Source organism: Brachyistius frenatus, unplaced genomic scaffold (assembly GCF_029030835.1).
Source record: "Brachyistius frenatus isolate BFR_SWC_R1_liver_20210118 unplaced genomic scaffold, ASM2903083v1 Contig_141, whole genome shotgun sequence".
NCBI classification, from domain to species: domain Eukaryota; kingdom Metazoa; phylum Chordata; class Actinopteri; family Embiotocidae; genus Brachyistius; species Brachyistius frenatus.
In genome coordinates this window covers 692,590-713,140 of record NW_027210740.1, presented here as the reverse complement: position 1 = coordinate 713,140, position 20,551 = coordinate 692,590, and the positions used below count along the sequence as shown (strand labels likewise).

Sequence of the window (20,551 nt, the reverse complement as noted above, 5' to 3'; positions counted from 1 at the left end):
GGCCTGATACTGGGTTATGTAATTGATTGATTTCTTCTACATGTCTATAGTTAAGAAGTGAGAGTGCAAAAATTTGTGTGCAAGTCCTGATTTCAATTAATAATTTGTCCCCCTGATTGTCCAATATCCTTCAGGAACGTTTGAGTCAAAGCCAAAATTCAAAACCACATGACCCAACAGCCAAAAAGTGAAATAAGTTACTTTTTTTTTTTTTCCCCCCATGTGGATCGACCATTTTAAGGGAATATGTATATGAGAGCAGTTAATATCACGTTAGATATGCAGTTTGATGAGGTTGTTACATTTTCTGTACCCAAAGCATCACAAGTTCAGTCCAAGCAGGCATGTTCATTCTTAAAGTAACTCTGAATATTGGGGGTATGAGTTAAATGTGCAAAACGCAAAAATATTTCCTTTTTGTTTTTCTTTTTTTTTTTTTTTTTTTTTTAGACAACGAGTCTAAATTGACAGTTTGTAGTGAGGTAAAGCGAGACTTTTGATCTAAACTATAATCACTGAAAAAAAATTTACATTAACAGCTTTTTAGAGCTAGAATGTTAGGAACGAACCTTTACTCGTAACGTTTCTGGTGCGTGATGTTTGTCTGTTTGTTTGTTTGACTGTGGTTGTCTTATCTTATTTACATTAAGGGTGGATGCACACGAGAAGATTTTAACAAGACTAACTTTTTATTAAAACGTTTGACTTTTTTTTTCCTTTTTTTTTGGTGAGAAAAAAAAACAGGAGCAGACATAACAACATTTGGCCTTAAAGGCAAGGCAGGATTTCCTTTTTTTCTTTTGTCGGTGCTGTCGGTATATTCTCCACACAGTACTTGACTCAACTTATCGCAGCTTGTAATATACGACTTTTGCTTGTTGAATTTGTGACAACTTCTCCCAGTAAAAGTAAAAACCGTCAAAATTGTCACAGATGATTTTGACATAATCCAGTATGAAGAAATAGAAAACCATGCTGGGATTTTTGATTCTGAAACCAATTATGGAACTTCTTATGCAAGAGGCGCTAGCTGCGAGGAAACATAACAGCATGGGATCAAAAAGAAAAATGACCAGAAATACTAACACGTGCTTTTCTTTTTTTTGTTGTTGCTTTGATCCAGCTAACTGAATTCTGATCAACGACATCCACATTGCAACTGGATTTAAAAAGTTGTCTAAAAAAAAAAATCTTCCAGTGGTGCATCCAGCCTTCAGAGGGAGACAACATTCAAGGCGTAGAATATATCTAAAAAGGAAAATACTGTACAATAGTCACATCACAGCCCAGCAGAGAGGACAGAGAGATAGAGAAGGAAAAGAAAGTGGCGCTTCTTTTTAAACATCTGAATTTTTCTTTTTTTTCTTTTTTTTTTTTTTTTAACATATCATTTTTTTCTGTTTTCTTTGTACAAGCAGGTAAAGTCCCCCAGTCTGGCTGAAGCAAAAACACACACACACACACACACACACACACACACAAAAAATCACCAGTGTGTATGTTTGTTGCTTTTTTTTTTTTTTCCTCTTCTGTACAGGTTGTGTGTGTGCGTGTGTGTGTGGGTGTTGTCGTCACAGGCGCGCACATATAGATACACACACGCATACGCTCAAATATGCAAGCATGCCCTCGCTCATTCGCACACAATCACGTGCACACGCTCTCAAAAACACACACGCACACACACACACACACACACACTCAGGCACACATGCTCACAGGTAGGATTCAGGTCAACACCAAGCAGTTTTTGGCGCTTCGGGTATCCCCGGTGTTGCGTTGAGAATGACAGGCAGCGTCAATGGCGAGTCGGAATCGAGATTTTCCCAGCCAATCAGAAGGAGCTGAGCGCCTCCAGAGCCACTTCATAGCAGAACTTGTACTGTTCCTGTGACGGAGTAAGAAAAAGATCTCTTAACCAAGAACGGATTCAAAAAAACTAAGTACATTAATTCATCTTAATGTTTTTGAACAACATTATTTTAGCAAAACCGATGTATTGTGTTAAAAGACATGTAAGAGTAGCAACACTTTTAGTCACATCTGTCTGCGAAGGATAAAAAAAAAAAAAAAAAACTCACCAATAAACTGTCGCTCAAGTCAGTAAAGCCTTGACAAAATATTGAAAATCATGGACTAGTATAATCCACTTACACCCACCCTCGTGTGTGTGTGTGTGTGTGTGTGTGTGTGTGTGTGTGTGTGTGTGTGTGTGTGTGTGTGTGTGTGTGTGTGTGTGTGTGTGTGTGTGAGGGGGGGGGGGGTGGGAATGGGTATCGGTGATTTTGTTACTGTGCGTCTCTTCATCGCGCCCTGGTCCCAGGATGTGTGTGTGTGTGTGTGTGTGTGTGTGTGTGTGTGTGTGTGTGTGTGTGTGTGTGTGTGTGTGTGTGTGTGTGTGTGTGTGTGTGTGTGTGTGTGTGTGTGTGTGTGTATTTGTGTCAGCAGGTGTGCTGTACTCGAAGGGTGTGGGTAACAAATTGAGAATTTATTTTACGGCGGAGATGAGAAAAGCGCTGAGGCAGCTGCTACCTGCTGGCGTGCGTCTCTCCGCGTGAATACAAATGCGCGGCGTGTTCGTGAACACTTGGCATGTATGCAGCCGTAGAGATAAACTGCATCAACTGTCACACACGCCGTTTTTTTTTTTCCCGCCGCCAGGAAAGTTCTGGTTCGAGAACCGTTTCTCTTTCTGGAAACATGAAACTGGGGTGTCAACTCGAGAATTGTTTCAAGAAGAACCGAGATAACTTCCTTTTTTTTCTTTTTTTAAACGGCAAATGTTGACTGTGAATACCTTGCAAGATAATAGACATCATATTGCAGCCTAAGCGTGAAACACACCTGTCAGTCCACTGGAAGATACCGTTTTAGTGCGACGTGCCTCTCTAATAAAAGTACGAGCAAGTTCGGCGAGGGATTGACGGAGGAGGTCACGTGACGGAGGTCGTATGAAGGGGTGATAAAGTCTGGTACGGTATGTAACGTTCATGCATGAAATTCATAGACTGTATATAGAAGTGTTCGTTAAGCTGCAATACCACCGAGTGCCACCAGAGGTTGGCTCCAAAAAGCCTCCAGCTTCCATAGACTCCCATTCAACTTGTCTAATGAAATAGGAAGTCAAATAATTGTTTCCACTAGTTATTTCGGTGTTGTTAGTTAAAGTCACTCCAATGTATTAGTTCTCTAGAGGACCATCTGACAATAATCCCGTCATTAATTAAAAAGTAGGCCTCAAAAAGCTGTGGGTTTTTTTCGGGGCGTGGCTGCTTGATTGACAGGGCTGTAGTGCAATCAGTTTCTGCTATCGGTGGGCGGGACGTGGTATCGTCGGGTTTCCGATCAGAGCGAGTCAGTCAGATCCAACCCTCATTATTGGTCACTTCTGGCTCCAAACCGCACCGAACTAGCAAAGATGGCGCCGGCTGATATCCGAACTCGAGGATTCATAACGTGCGTTCGCAAACCAACCGTTGACGTCACTGTTGGTTGCCGCTTGGTAAAGTTACTTAATTCCCCTGAAACAAGGATGTTTTCCTAAATCTTAACACCTTACACCTTAAATCTTACGCCTGGGTGCGGCAAAACGTGACACTGACACGGTATGGTCCAGTGGACTGACGGGTGTGTTGCACGCTTTGATGGGACATTTCAGTTAAGTTGGAAAAATTGGAAATTCGACTTCCAACTGACAAATAATTATCTGGTTAGGTGTTACTGGTTGCTGTCAAGTCTCAGTTTCGTATTTATTGACTGTACCAGCGTCTAAATTGTCGACTGCAAACCATTTCATGAAATGTGTGTGTGTGTGTGTGTGTGTGTGTGTGTGTGTGTGTGTGTGTGTGTGTGTGTGTGTGTGTGTGTGTGTGTGTGTGTGTGTGTGTGTGTGTGTGTGTGTGTGTGCGCGCTGTGAATTCTCACCATAGTCTCCACCATATTAGTCTTGTTGTTCCTCAGCGTTTTGACGGTGTGGAAAACATCCACGATGTTCTGCTGCTGGATCATCTCATTGATGCTGCAGATGGCACAGAACGTTCCAGAACGCCCTCCGCCGGTACTACAGAGGAGGGAGAGGGAGGGGCAGAAGATCTTCATCATTAAACATCATCATCATCATCATCATCATCCTGGAGACCTGTGCGGCAAAATCATCATACTGATCATAGAAATAGAGAGAAAATAGGAGAGGAAAAGAGCTGGAGGACACGAGAGATCAAGCGAAGATGTAAACATGGAGTCGAGAGAATAAAAAAAGAAAAAAGTCTTTTTCGAACAGCAGGAACTAGCTCCTGCCCCTTTGACTGAGTCACCCCGCTTTTTAAAATGTGTTGATCATAATATTTGCTGTTTGCTTTCATGTATTTCTCTTTCTATTTCCCTGCCTTCCTGCAGCTGCCGTGTTGAGGATGCTTGTGTGTCAGCTTTTTGAATAATGCTCTTAAAATCCCAGGAACTGAGGAAACATTCACTGGATTTAAAAAAAAAAAAAAAAAAAAAGCTTCATAAAATGGGTTATGAGAAAATTTGTTTGGTTGTCGCGATGCCATTTAAAAGCGTAGACCCCGTGCCTGTGAGTATAAGGAATGGTGTCCTGTTTAGATGAAAGCAAGTCTCTGTCACGGTGTGAGCGCAAAGTAATGGAAACATTTAAAAGTTAGGACTTGTAAAATATAGAAATTAAAGTCATTTAAAATCTCTAACCTTTCAATACGTGATTTCTGAAGTCGGGAAGAACATTTTGACAAATTCATTCTTAATACAACCAATTGTGTGGACATATATTTCTAAAATTAGAATTTTTGTTTTTTAGATTTGTCAAATTTTAAAGTCTTTTCTTGTTGAACAACGGTTACGATTGACTCTCCTGTTTTATTGTGAAAAGATTTATACAGAATATAACTTCTTCCTTTAACAATCTGGTTAAGAAGGCCGGCTCCATCATTGGCTGCAAACTGGACAGTCTGGAAAAGGTGGTGGAGAGGAGGACGCTGAGGAAACTATTATCCATATTGGATAATCCTGTCCACCCTCTCCACCACCTGCTGCAGGGACAGCGGAGGACGTTCTCCAGAAGACTCCTCCAGCTCTGCTGTCACAAGGACAGATACAGGAGATCATTCCTGCCCACTGCAATAAGACTGTACAATAACTCACCTCTGGCAAAACCCATCACACAACAATAACACCGTTGGTTGTCTGTTTTCTTGTTTGTTTAAATCTTTGCACTATTGTTTAGTTCGTTTTAATTTAATTTAATTATTTTATTTTATTGTAAATACTGTGCATTTTTATATTTAATATTTTTTTACTGTTGTTTTATTGCTTTCCTGTACCTATAATGCTGCTGTAGTGAAAAAATGTCCCCTTGTGGGATTAATAAAGTATCATCTATCTATCTATCTATCTATCTATCTATCTATCTATCTATCTATCTATCTATCTATCTATCTATCTATCTATCTATCTATCTATCTATCTATCTATCTATCTATCTATCTATCTATCTATCTATCTATCTATCTATCTATCTATTAAAACAATGCAACAGCTGAACAAAAAAAAAGCAGATCAACACAAAGCTAAACCAGGTTTCAGAGTTTTTGAAAGTACAAATCACTGTGCAGAGTACGTACAAGTTCCAGAAAGCCAAATTAGAGTCATTAGGCATTTTTAAAGCTCCCCAAAAGTGAATCAGCTATAACAATAAAAGTTGACAAAAAGGCTTAAATGAGACAAAAGAATAACAGCGAGTGACACGATGAATACGCAGTACAAAGAAAGCTGTCACTGCATGAAGAAAAAAGAAAATAGCTCTAATAATGGATTTAAGACATTTAAACACATTTGTACAACCTTGAATTGGCCTTATTTTTGCTTTAAAAAAAAAAAAAGAAGAAGACTTTATACAGCGGGGAGGTTGCTGTAATGGACAAAGGAAGAGCGACGTAAACATAATTGTGTGTCTATTTACTGGCTGTGTGCCCTCCCTCCCCCCATGTCAGCATTCACTGCCAGTCAGCAGTCAGACCACCCACCATGAAAACAGCTCCAGACTTTCCCATCTCACCTGGTTCCAGCTGAATTCATCCCCGATTCAGGCTGAATAAAACATTTGTGGTGTTGGAAGGTGGAGTGGCAAGTCGTCACAAAAATCCCCCCCAAATCCCTTTACCTACTTTCTTTCTCTTTGAAGGTAAACAAAAACAAACAACAAATACATATTTCGTATTCAAAAAATGTATTGCGAGACAAAGGATTCAAAGAGGTCCATTGGAGTTTTTCCGTGTTTAAATTTAATTTCAACACCTTAGGTCCTCATTGCACTGGGTTTGGATATCAATATCTAAAACTAAAATTTAAAATGCAAAGGTTTCCCCCCTCTGCGCTTCTTTCCTGACTTTGGGTTACTTTCAGTTTTCTAGACACTTGCCTCTGTGTCGAAATGTTTTTGTTTCTAGGCATAAGGGAGAGAAAAAAATACATTTTACATTAGTGCTGCCCAATACATCTCGAGGCTAAAATACATTAATATTATGAAGCTAATTACAGTTGAACAACCATCTAAAAAAAAACAAAAAACAAAGGAATCTGACAGGTCAAGATTCAATTCCAAGCAAGGGTCAAGGCGACTGAATAACTTTCCATGTTTGTGTAGAAATGGACACGATGTTTTATTAACCTCCCTGTGTGAGTATCAACTGCCAGATCACTGTAAAAGAAACTGAACTTTTTTTTTTTAAATTTGCAAGCAATTTTCTTACATCTGCAGTCACCAATCAAATATATCCGCCCACTGGCTTCTACTCGAGTTCTACTTGAATCTCTACTGATGTTTTTGGTTTTATACTTTGTTAGCGGCAGTGAAAAATGCTCCTAAATTAGATTAAGTTATTTTTTTTCTTTTTTTTTGGTGAAACGTCTAACAAACTCCATATGTATAAAATCAGCAAATGATTTAGGGATCATTTTTTTTGGTCTATTGATTATGTTGGTTGAGATAACATTGCGCGAAACTCAACGCAACTTCGATGGCAGCTTTTGCTCATTCGCGCAAAACAGACACTTCTGAGGTTTCAAACATTCAACTCTAGCTAAACTTAGTTGGAAGAAAAATCAAAGGCAATTAGCCAAAATTAATGAATCCACCCCAGTTTACATCTTCACTTCTGGATTTGACTTTGACCGGCCATAGTTTCTGTAGCGGTGCACCAACAGTTTTTCCATAAATTATACGTGAATTCACTTTCACATTTACCTCAATATAAAGTGGTTGGTATAATCTGTCTGTTTGCTGGTTCACCACCTATTAGCTGTTAGCTTTACGTTTGCAATGTTATTATACATGATAGCAGCCTACAAATCTATAAAAAATATAGTCTACAATTTGTATTTAACTGGAATTTTCCAGTTTTTAGGGTGCTAAACTGGGAGCATGAACTAAACCCACAACACTGAATATCCAGGCTAAAGTACATAGTCAGTGTGTTTGGTTAAAAAACTACATTGGAGAGAAATTCATGAAAATATTTTGTTTGACGTAAATGACTTGTGATATATTAAAAACCGCATTATTTCACGAATGAATACAGCGTTGACAGATTGACGTGTTAAGCGCGCCGCTCCTCGCTGGTCTCTAAAAGGTTCTCCCGGCGCAATATGCTGAAAATGAGACATGTGCTCGGCATTAAAGACCCATCAAACTCCAACCTCCGGGACAAGTGAAGAGCAGGAAAATAATCAATTTTCACCAGCCACTGATTGAACCATCATGTTTCTCCTTATCGCTGGTATTACTGAGTCTGTGAAATCAATAGTGGGGGTTGATTAGCCAGTGTGGAGCTGTCTTTAGCCAGAAGCAGAGAAAGCTTACATCATCCTGTTACTCACATTTACTGGGACTGACAACTAAAGATTTTACTCCAAATTTTGTTTTAATTTTGTCTTTATTTTTTTATTTGTTTTATTTCACAGCATTTTATTTTACTGTAAAATAACATAAACTTATGAGAACTTTTAAAACACCAATCAATTTGGAATTTGTAGAGATAGATTTATCCATCGAGTCGGTTGCTATGAGCGACAAATTGATTTTAACTGTGCGTCCAAAGATGGGATGTGTATCTCCGTCGATATCTACATCTGTACAAGACGCCATGCTTTAAACATTGATTCTGTGTATAAGGGTCAACAGATATGTTATTTAATTTGTGTCTCGATGCACTGACACTGGCTCCCTTCAGCTAAGAAAACATTCAAGAGATGGTCGTAATCGAATGGCTGACAACACTGGATTGACAGATAATTCTACAAACATTTTTTTTTTAAATGGCTCAGATAAACTCGAGATGACAGATTTGTCTCCATTTGCTGACTGCAATCTACAAAACCAATTATTTTGGAATAATTCATTTTGGATTATTATAATTCTTAAAGCCTGTATTTCACTCACTGTCAACTGAAAACACTAAAAAAGCAAAAAAAAAAGCAAAAAACAAAAAAAAACATGCTCAGCAGTTTGAACAGGAAATAAAAAAATCAATGCCATTTCTGATTGGCCCGATGAGCTATGACGGAGGAAGTTGATTGGATGAACACCAGTGATGCGCTTGAGGCAGTGTTTGGAATTGGCGTATTATTGTTAGTGAACTTCCCTTTAATCTCTCTTGTATAGATTTTACAGCTTCTGTTTCCCTGCCTCATTATCAGCTTCATTTGTTCTGCTGACAGGAATTGCACGGAGCCGAGTGGTGTTGGTGTGGTTGTGTATCAACACGCGCGCACGTATGATTGTAAAAATGGAAATAACGGAAAACAGTAGTACAAATATGAGATGTATAGTTGAAATTTGTGGTGAGCATAATCTGTAATGTAATGCTCTAACTCTAATAACCTCTGTGCAGGTTGTAGGCTTCATTTAGACACATCTCACGTGTTTTATTTTTAGTTTTGAGCCAGATTGACGTTGATATTTAAGGAATTAGTACCAACTTTCATCGCAGTTATAAACAGGCATTCATTTTTTTTAGTTTTACAACAATTGTAAATGTTGAGTTTAAGGCATCCGTATGGACCTAACATGAATTGAAGAGTCTAGAAAAGCCTTTTAATTTCATATATTATCTTAAATGTGTGTATGTATGGTTCTATGAATGCGTGCTTGCGTCTGTGAACATTAGTTTTGTCTTAAAGGTGTGTCAGTGTCTTTTAGAGGAAGTGTATTTCATTGTCTTTTTCTCCTTCACGCACACAAACTCTTAAGGTCACATTTGCATTTTATTTGCCTCGTATCGATCTGTCATCACGAAGAGAAGTGCCTCTTCCAGTCTACTATTTTATCATAAGTATTTTGAGTATGTGCATCTATATTCCATTGAATTCAATTAAAATTACAAAGGTTATTTCAAAGCACCCAACACAGTAAAATCCGTACAATAGAACTTTACGACATTGTACAGAGGAACCCGACAATTCAACCTTTCTCGTGTAAGCTAGGAGGAAAAAAAAACCTCCCCATTAACAGGAAGAACAAACCTCCGACAGCAGGGGGGAAAAAACTGTCTTTTAACAGGAAGCAACCTTCATCAGAGGGAAGGAAAACCTCTGTTTTTACAGTAAGAAACCTCTGACAGAGGGAAGGAAAAACTCCCTTTTAACAGGAAGTAACCTCCGACAGTAGGATGGAAAAACTCCCTTTTAACAGGACGTAACCTCCGACAGTAGGATGGAAAAACTCCCTTTTAACAGGACGTAACCTCCGACAGTAGGATGGAAAAACTCCCTTTTAACAGGACGTAACCTCCGACAGTAGGAAGGAAAAACTCCCTTTTAACAGGACGTAACCTCCGACAGTAGGATGGAAAAACTCCCTTTTAACAGGAAGAAACCTCCGACAGAGGGAAGGAAAAACTCCCTTTTAACAGGCAGAGAGTTGTCTACATGTGTTGTGTGCGTGCGCTACACTTACAGGCAGTGTACCACAGTCCTCCCGTCGCCTCCGTCGTACTGCTCCTGCCACTTTGCCAGCCTCCTGACCAACTGGAGGATGGAGCGCTTGGAGAGAGGCGTGTCCCGGTAGGCCGGCCAGCCAATGAACTGGAAGTGCTGCACCAGGCGGTAGCCGTCCTGTGGCTGCGGGGGAGAAGTGTAAAAGATATTCATCACTATCAAACAATCAAAATCATGCAGTCATTCCACGGGGGAGAGTGCTTCAGTATGTGTAAACATTTTCAATTTTACTCCCAAGAAGTACCGCTGACGCTACTGTTTCCTCACAATTAAAACCAAAAATTGAAAAAAAAGGAATCCCGTTCTCTCCTCTTTAAAAACAAAACAAAAACAGGGTGTGTCTAAAATGCTTGAATCTGGTAAACCAGTTGGATGGAGGAAAAATTCTGGACAAATAAGATAAGAAACAGAGAGTTGTTCGAGATGGGAGCTGCCGCTCTTTTTCAGCGGTGGTCTGGATTGTCGCCGGAGAGGGAGAATTGTCTCATTTGGGCATAATATACTTTTCCTAAACTGATACATAAAGCACTTCTTGTGTGGTCGTGGAGCGTTTGCGCTCCAATTAGTTTTTGTTTTTCCCCAACAAATATCTTTTCAAAAAGAAATAGGATTGGACTCGACAAAGATGATAATGTTTAATTCAATTTCATGGCAGACGTGGCATGCTTTCAGTCGTTCTGGCCCGAGGCGCTTGGCATCCACCATGTAAAAATACCAAAGCCCGCCATCACTGTCAGACTGATTTACTGCTACGTTTACCACACATGCATATGCACACTGACATTTACGAAAACGACCAAACAGACACAGCAGCATCTACCCCCCCCCCTCATTTTCCCAGCAAACCTTCGCATTTCTCCTCCTCTTCATATTTCTCTCTAACCCCCTTTAATTTGAGTTTTTTTTTCTACACCCCGTCTTTCCCTGAGTCGCTCACTCTACTTTTCTTTCCCTTCGTGACTCTTTTTTTGTTGTTGTTTTCCTTTTATTTTTTTTATATTTCAATTTCTCTCTCTCCACCCTTTTCTCCCCGCCACCTCGTTCACTGTTTTTCCTCCTCATTTGACAGCTTAGTGGCTGGCCGTGTAGAGTCACCTAGGTTGGAGCTGCTCTCACAGTGCGAGATGTGCTGTTATGGCGATGATATGAGCCATTTCACACTAGACTGGTGATGTGTTTGAGAGGGAGAGCGAGCGAGAGAGAGAGAATATAGAGAGTAGCGGTGAGAAGTTTGCTAAGCGCTATAGGAGCATGCAGATGACAGGGCACCACTAGAGTAGTGCCGTCATGGATGGGTGAGAAAATGAGATGAGAAGGGAGTAAAGAGGGGAGGCAAGAGGGTAGGAAAGAGAGGGGAAGGAGAGACAAGAAAGGGGGTGGGGGGAGCCAACAGAGAGGAGAGGTGAGAAAAGGAATAGAGGTGAATGAAGGCAAGATGGCAAACAGGGAGACGAGAGGAGTTGTAAAAATGGCGTGTTGTTATTGCGCCACGGTCTATATGACTGTTGTTTTTTTCTTTGAAAAACTCACCAAACCAGGTTAGTCTCGACCCCAACAAACCGAATGTGGGACACGTTATCAATGCTGAGAAGTAGGCTCAAATTTTGCCTGTCCAACTTAAAAAAAACTACTTATTATGCACGTTACAGGTTAGCGCATAAACCTGTGATGGTTTCAATCAAATATAATTTACTTAAATGCAACTTTCTGAATGCCAATGCTGAACTAGTTTGAAAAAGTTGATTTCCTTTTCTTTGTAGTAGTTTTCCATCGTCTTGTGCTGAAATCCAAAAAGCTCGTGAATTTGTGTACCAATTGCAATTTTCCCTTTTGGGCGTATTTGGCAGCGATGACAGTGACAGATTAACCTGCACACGATCCACGTATGCGCAAGAAAAGCATCTGTCCTGCAGTTTTGACTGGAGTTAATGACACTTTGGGACGTTGTCTCGATATGTGGGGTGCAGGACGAGGGATAAAAATACTGTGCAGTCCTACATAAAGTGGGACACCTGGTCACCCTACATGTATGTGCTGATGTCATCGTGATCGGTTATCTTAGAGAGAATGAAAGGTCACGTGAAATGAAAAATGCCTTTCCTGTATACTTACGTTGTGTTGCCAGATATGTTGTTCTACTATCTATCGTTACATGTCATACCATGTACTTTGGGGTATTTTTTTTTTTAAATTTTTTATGGAAAAGTCAAAGCTGTTGTTTTTTTCTCTCCTATTGAATGTCAAGCCAGTAGTTCTTATTTTATCTACTTACTAAGAGAAAAAAATGCCACCGGTGGTAATTTGGCAATATCAATCAATAGAGGAGGAGAAAAGACCAAAATTAAATATGTACAAGAGAGACTAAGATAAATACACATCTACAGCCCCACGTTGAACAGATTCAAATTCTATTAGAATGATTTTAACAAGAGAAGGCCAAAGACAATCAAGCGAGTCCATGAAGAACCTTACGGGGATTTCAATGTCCTTCAACGACGCCGTGAGCCTGAGCCTGTTACTTAGCCTAAAACCACCTTCAGGCCATAACCGCAATATTAAATTATATTTCATTTCAATAAACAACGATGTCGTTTTAAAAACCAGGTTAGACAGCGTAAAGTCTGAGAGTCCAGAGCTAACAAACAGCACGGCATTACAGATACATACCTACTGTCCGTTACACGTGCAAAACATTTCATATTTTACTTTTTAACCTGCTGTTTTTATGATATGAAAGTATTAGGTACCCTGGCCATGTTGCAGATCCTGAAGATTCGGTTGATGATGTCCTCATCGATGTCTGCTGATATGAACTCCACTTGAATCGGACCGTAGCAACACGAACTTTTCTCCGGCCAGTACTGCATACATAACTATTAAAAAAAGACACGGACAAAGTAAGGAGGAGAGGAAGATAAAACACAGAAGAATGATTCAAAGAAAATCAAGTTTTAAATGGTACATTCGCACATTTTCTTTTTCAAATAACAACGACAGTTTACGTAAACATCAGGATCAAAATAGTTGACTAATAGTGACATGGCTTCTCCTTCCTATGCAACCTTCCTCAAGTGTAATTTATCATTATGATTTTTTTTTTGTTACCAGTCTGTGCCGTGTTAGCCGAAGTGTTTAAATTGAAATCGAGGTTAATTGAGATACTCCATGTGGGACAGAAATTTTTAATTTCAAACATATTGATTGAAAAAGGATTCCTTTTAAAGTAGACCACGACTGAGATTTGGCAAAGAATTGTATTGTGGATTATTGAATAACCGCATAACTTAGCAATTACTTCCTCTTCTGAGAAACTAATTGAGGGGGGGGGGTCTGAGGTATGATTGTAACATTCACATCCATTACACAGTCTCTTGGTGTTAACAGTTAAGTGCGTCAGCTCTTGCCAGTGTAGCGTTTGGTCTTTTTTATTTTATTTTTCTTTCTTGACAAAAACAGCTACAGAACGAGCTCATACCTGCGCTGCATCCATCTCATTGAGCATTACGATGGAGGAGCAGTTGTAGTCGAACACCAGCCTCCAGAAGTCACCCATGGTGTTTGGCAAAGGATGCTGGGTTACGATGAAGGCCGCTGGCTGTTTGTGGCTCTGGAACGTTGAGAAAGGACCAAAAAACAAATAAAAAAAATAACCACCAAGAAGCACGCATGTACAACACGCACATAAAATCTGATTGTGAAATGTTACACTTACGTCCATTAACGCAGCGTTGATGTAATTGGAGCTCTCTCCGTCCACGGATATGAGGAAAGGCAGGCATCGGTCCGCGGACAGAACGTCCATGCTGCGGTTCTTGTCGTGGTTCCTGGGTAGCAAGCCCACGCTGCAGTCCTCGGGACGGACTCTAGGGGTCACTATGTTCAGAGTCTGATGGGTGACAATAACAATGTGTTAAAACCTTCTTTAATTTTACTGTTCTCAACAGATTCACCTGCAATTAAAAAGCAAAGCAAAGGTGACTACAGTAAAGGACAAACAGCTGATGCTCAGAAGGTGAACCGTTGTCTTTTGTTAAGGATGTTTTTAAGATAATATTAGGTTGAAGGTTTGGGTACATCTTCTGGGAGTGAATGGAAGTCGAGCGAATGTTCCCACAACTGACAAAAACCCAGAGTAGGTGTGAATGTGTGCGCTCACCTGGAACTCGTCTTTAATCTGGCTGGAGTTGGTCTGCGGGTCCAGTCTGCTGATGTTGTAGTAAATGGCTCTGAACTCACACACTGGTATGGCTGTGTTCCCGCATAGACACGCTTCCAAGATGGCATCGTGAACAAACACATACTGCTCCTGTGACGTGGGCGAAAAAATAAAATAAAATTACATTTGGGAATCAAAATTGATCTGATTGGAAATAACAGACGAATCTCTGGCTGATGTGAGCAACAAAAACAAAATGGTGTTTAGTGTGAAATTTGCATGTGGGCTTTGGACTCTACTCTAATTTCTCAGAAAAGCTGGAAGTAAAGGGATGTAAGAAATAGAGGAAGAGGTTGTGCGAAGCTGCTCCTGCTCTCCTGGCTGTTCAAGTCTACAACAAATTCAAACATTCCACTGTGAACACAATTCTTGTTTGATTTGTGTGTGTGAATACATTATTTGCATGCTTGTGCTCTCACAGGAGCCTGAAAGTGAACACAAGTCATGTTGAGTCAAATTTATTTAAAAAAAAAAAAAAGTACATTTAAAACCAACAGCAGTTGACCAAAGTGTTGTAAAATTAAAGAACATACTGCTTTGCCATCCAAATGTTTTTGAGCTTTGGATCAAGTGTGTTCTTTGTGCTCCAATAAAAAATTGAGGCCAGCGCGGAAATGCCTCGAAGTGAAATACCACCGAGGGTCACTACCATTCAACTTCTCTCAAATATAGGCAATCATTTTTTTTCCAAAAGTCATGATGATGTCATTCGCTAAAGTTATTCCTTCTTATTGGTTTTTTGGTAGTCCATCTAAAAATAATTTCAGAATTATGTAGATATTAGTCCTCAAAAAGACATGGTTTTGGGGGCGTGTCTGTTTAAATGATGGCTTTTTGAAGCTTATTGTATAATTAATAAACTGGATTATTTTCAGGTGGACCACCATCAAATGAATCTGGAAGAGTGAATTTAGCAAATGACATACAGAAAACTTGTGGACAAATTTGATTGACTGAGAATTCCAGTTGAATGGGAGTCTATGGAAACCTCTAGTGGAACTTGGTGGTATTGCAGTTTAAGGCACTTCTGCATTGGCTGATTTTTTTTTTGGAGCCGGAAATTAGGTCCACTTTTATATAGAGTCCCTGATGGCGACAGCCCAAAAAAAAAATACCGAAATCCGGTTGCGGCTTTGGCTCGAACTCGCGAGCTTAAGTATTCACGTTAATTTACCTCCATCTTTCTCTGTTCTGCTGTCGTTCCAGTTTTACCCGGTGTTGATTACGTTTTTATTTCTCTGTCTCTTGTTTTCTCTCACTCCCGTGTTTGTCTGCTGCCTTTCACTTTTTCAATTTGCTTCTCACTCTCTCTCTCTCTCTCTCTCTCTCTCTCTCTCTCTCTCTCTCTCTCTCTCTCTCCGTTGAATGTTAATCGTTGCCCTTGGAGCGGAGAGGAGAGTTTAAAAGCATCACTGAAATGACCTCTCCTGGCTGTTACCTTCTCTGGTGACACACACACACACACACACACACACACACACACACACACACACACACACACACACACACACACACACACACACACACACACACACACACACACACACACACACACACACGCACGTACATGCAAAAACACATGTATGCACACAGGCACATACACAGAAACCCACACAAACAGACAAGCACTCGTCGAGACACTTTCGCACACACACTTCTTTCCCCCTGTGCCTTTTAAAAGATTAATTGCTTTGTGTTGTGCGGAGCAGGATTATAATAGCATCAAGCGGCTTCAACACCGACACAAATTGCTCCCACACATATTCAAAAAGGCCGGGCAGGGAGCATTTAGCTTGGTTTCAAGAGGCATAAAACCTCACATGAGCGTGCACACACAGAAAAAAACACACACACACACACACACACACACACACACACACACACACACACACACACACACACACACACACACACACACACACACACACACACACACACACACACACACACACACAAAACCAGCTTTCACACCACTCCTGTCATATGGAAACACTCAATGTGATGCCCTGGGTAACTTTTCTGAAACCTAGCACTTCCAAAAACCCCATTCAAAAGTCAATTTCATACTCTTGAGCTTGAGCTGTCAGTCTGAAAATGAGGCTGTTTTTCTTTTATTCCTGGAAAAGTTGACTTTCTGGATACGCGAGGTTTTCATCAGTAGCACAAATAGAATGCAGCGCCGGGATGGATCAGGTCGGCTTAAGGTAGCTTAGAAGAGGAAATGAACACTTCTGTTCCAAAGTGAAATATCCAACATTTGAAGACGCAGACTGTTTAAAAAGCGATTGATAGTACAAAATTAGAACAAATTATGACACTGTGTAAAGGATAGGAAGTAACTTGAGTCCTCGGTTGACGAACAGACAGAACTTTTTCGAAGATCCTCCGTGTTTTTTTGTTTGTTTTCAGGATATGGAGCAATAAATGTCAAGAAATCAAATGGAATTTAAATTTTTCACCGCGCTTGACTTGTTGTTGTGTACCGGTCAAACTCTAACCGAACAGAAATACATCATTTAAGTTCATTCTAGTTAGCTGCGTGTCATCTGTTCTCGAAATTGAACATTGATTCAATTGATCGAACAAACACACGTTCAAATACACTCAGATTACAAGTCAAATATTTCTGTGATGCGCAGCAGGATTTATTATCACAGGTAGTGAGCACATATTACTCTTTAGCAGGAAGGTGGTAACAAAGATTGTCGCGCATTTTTTTCCCCCCCGACTTCATCGCAAAAAACTCCCTTAAAACTCCACAAATAAAAAAAACAACAGTGTTTACTGTGTCTATATGTGTGAGTGTGTGTGTCGGGGCTGGAGGGGGCTCTGTATCACACACCATATTCTTTACCACTGATACACACATTAACTCAAACGATCATGAATCTGTGTGTGTATTTGAATGTGTGTTTGTTTGCAGTTGGGAGTTTTTGTACTATTTTCATCGATCATTCAGGGAACATTTATGATGGCCGCAATGAGCGCAAAGATACACTGTACTGTCTCACTTTTCATCATCTTGCTTCTCATACACTTTTGGCTGCAGACTAAAAGTACAGGAGATAGAATGCTGCAAGCTAATCAACGTAATTAAACTTATTATTTTTCTTAAGGAAAATGTCCTTTCTTGGAATATTTCCAGAAACATTAAAGGTGTTAATAGTGGAAGTCATTGTGTGACTTTCACTTTAGGGCTTTCTTACTAAAAAAAAAAGTAATTCAGTAACCATTAGCAACTGGTGATTTATTTTTTACTTTAATTAAAAGTTTCCACATTTTACTGGAAAAAAATGTAAAAATCGTTCATCCTAATCTTTCATCCTTTCTGAACAGTGTGCTTTTTGGCAAAAAAAAAAAAAAAAAAAAAAAAAATGGTTGTCTGATAAGATAGCGTTGGTCTGTGCTCCATGCACACTCACATCCGTCTGGACCAGGTATATTCATATGTGCAATTTTTACCCTTACCTCCGTCTGAACCATGTTGACCCGTTGTGACCTCAGCTCTCGGATGCAGTTGAAAATGTCCACCACTCCTTCATTCTCTGCCATGTCCAACATGATGTCCACTGCAATGAAGCAGCCCGTCCTCCCAGCGCCGGCGCTGCAGAGACCCATACAACAACAACAAAATCACGATCTATTGAATAGATAATACAACAAAATCAACAACTTCTTACATTTTTAGCAAAACATTTTTTTGCAAAAAAATACCTCAGGACCCCCCCACCCCTGAAAAATTATTATTTTTAATTAATTATTGCTTGGCATTTTAGTAAATACATGTTATATTTAACCCTCGTGTTGTCCTTGGGTCAAAATGACCCGCAGCTGTGTTCAACCAAGTTCTATTTTATTTTCATATTTTTTGGGGATCATAGGTGACAAGGAGGCTGTGAGGGTTTCTTTAAAGGATGATGACCAATGATCCCCAAAAAATATAAAACTATAGAAATAAAATAGAACTTGGTTGAACACAGCTGTGGGTCATTTTGACCCGAGGACAACAGGAGGGTTAATGGCTTTTCTTTTGTAAAAAAAAAAAAAAAAAAACCAATTAAATAATTTGTGTTTTTTACCAGTGGGTATGTGGGTTTATTTCTTGTCCAAGCACAGTGACTTCCAAAGGTCATGCCATTACCCAAAGGGATGTCAAGCATCAAGCACCTGCTCCCGGTCTTTCTGCTAAGCTCGGCACCTGGAGCATGTTCAACAACCTCTTCATTCAATCGCTGAACTCTTGAATTGACTAACCCCCAAGGACGGGAAAACTCAACTCGAGTTTTTCTTTTTTTTGGGTTCCACACCAGCAGATCACCGCGAGTTCAATCATCTCTGAGTATCAGGAGTTAAGTGAGGAAAATGGAACCTCCAACGCTGTGATTTGCCATAACAACGGGATAAATAAGGGGCAAAGCCTCCGTTTTAATCCGTCGTAGACAGAAATGCACACGGTATCTGACTCCAGAGTAAAAAGTCTGCGTTTCTACAGCTGAAAACTTTGCTCCCCTCAACTCAGGCTCAAAATAAACAAACCTCTTTGAGATACAATGTGAAACCTTGAGAGTTCAGTCATGGTCTGACAGGAAAATACTGGTGGACCCTGTGATGCTTGACATACACAGGGACTACGAGGGTGGAGACTGTCTCTGTCACTCTCTTTCCTTCTCATGTTACCTCACACACACACACACACACACACACACACACACACACACACACACACACACACACACACACACACACACACACACACACACACACACACACACACCCCCCAATATGTGGAGACTTTAATACTCCATGTCAGGTGTTAAGGGCGATACATCCTAAACACCAATGTCTGGAGGGGGAAGGGAGGGGAAGGCGGAGCTGGTGGGGGGCTGATGGATGGATGGAAGGGGGTCAGACCGAAAACAGATGGATGGATGGACCGAATGAGCGAGGCAAAGACGGAAGGGAAATGATGGGAAGAGGTTAGCGGCCGCGAGTGATAGAAGCGGTCGTCGCAGGGGAGAGATCAAAGGGAGGTAAGGGAGGGAACGGCGAAGGATGAGGTATCGAAGGATGAGGGGGGGGGGAGCTATCTTTCACTTTGCAATCCCTCTGACAGTTTGCAGAGACAGCTCGAAAGAGAGAGAGAGAGAGAGATAGAGAGAGCGAGGCAAGGAAGGGAGGGAAAGATAGAAAGGAGGAAAGAGAGAGAGAAAAGGAGGGGAACGCCTCGGCAGATTACCTGTCAACCTCTGTGATTAATGTTGAGACCAGAATACTGCTGGGCCTCTATGTGTGTGTGTGTGTGTGTGTGTGTGTGTGTGTGTGTGTGTGTGTGTGTGTGTGTGTGTGTGTGTGTGTGTGTGTGTGTGTGTGTGTGTGTGTGTGTGTGTGTGCGTGCGTGTGTGTATTTGAAAGCCTCATGACACAGGCCAATAGCGTCGGAGTGCCCCCCGGAAATTGGAAGTGACTGCCATAACTTCCTGCCTGTCTGTCCACATACTTTTACTACGGCTGTCTGTTTATCGGTCCGCTCGCCTCCTTCGTCTGCCCCGCTGTTTTATTTCACCCTCTCGGGCTCGCGTGCGCACTTTTGTCATTTCATTTGTTTAGGACGAGGAATTACTGCCCACGAGAGCGCGTATTTCACGAGGTTTTTTTTCCATTACGGACTGTATTCAGGTACATCCCTTGTTTTTAGTTTTTTTATATTTGTGTTTAAGGCATGAATATGAGACTTCACGCAACCAGGTGTTTGATTCAAAAATCGAACGACTGAATTACACAGATTACTGGCGTTTTGTCGTCTTTTAGCATTTTACCGAATTTCAAATGAACTCGAGGAAGTCTTATGTAAAACTCGGGGTGAAAAGGTTCCGTAAACATTTACACAAACATTATAATGGTTTATAGACAAATAATATTGGTTTTCTTTAACTCTGATAACAATCTTTGCGTAACCTGTATTTGCTTTGAGTTAAACGAGCCGAAGCGAAGAGTTGTCAGACGAGATTCGTTTTCATATTTGTCTCATGGATCTTTTGGGAAGGTGATGAAAAAAACAAATGGTTTTGTTGTTTGCTAGCGGGATGTTCCACAAACGTACTCCAAAGACTTGCAGAAAGAGTTGCTTCCTGAATTTTCAGTTCAGTCGCCAAGAAGGTTTTTACATTACTTGTCAAATCTGTTTTGATCACTTAAAAAAAATCACTTAAAAAATTAACAAGGGTAACATTTTTGGTAGCAATAAAAGCATTTATGAAGATCATAATCATTCAAACCTCATTTCTGCAATAAATTATTAGCAATATTTTTGAATTTCCAAAATGAGAA

General features: G+C 40.4%; 1 protein-coding gene across 12 annotated transcripts in view; it reads right to left on the bottom strand.

Annotated features, from left to right (window-relative positions):
* Positions 1 to 218: 218 nt before the first annotated feature.
* The window catches only part of ptprt (protein tyrosine phosphatase receptor type T), a 308,145-nt gene continuing 287,812 nt past the window's right edge, over positions 219 to 20,551 (bottom strand). For all 12 annotated transcript variants that reach the window (XM_069715322.1, XM_069715324.1, XM_069715326.1 and 9 more), the window contains 8 exons: positions 17,693 to 17,828; positions 14,165 to 14,314; positions 13,721 to 13,894; positions 13,484 to 13,615; positions 12,756 to 12,881; positions 9,968 to 10,131; positions 3,925 to 4,060; positions 219 to 1,888 (listed from right to left, as the gene is read on the bottom strand). In XM_069715322.1, the coding sequence (XP_069571423.1) occupies positions 1,835 to 1,888; positions 3,925 to 4,060; positions 9,968 to 10,131; positions 12,756 to 12,881; positions 13,484 to 13,615; positions 13,721 to 13,894; positions 14,165 to 14,314; positions 17,693 to 17,828 (1,072 nt within the window). In that variant the 3' untranslated portion in view covers positions 219 to 1,834. The remainder of the gene's footprint in view (positions 1,889 to 3,924; positions 4,061 to 9,967; positions 10,132 to 12,755; positions 12,882 to 13,483; positions 13,616 to 13,720; positions 13,895 to 14,164; positions 14,315 to 17,692; positions 17,829 to 20,551) is intronic.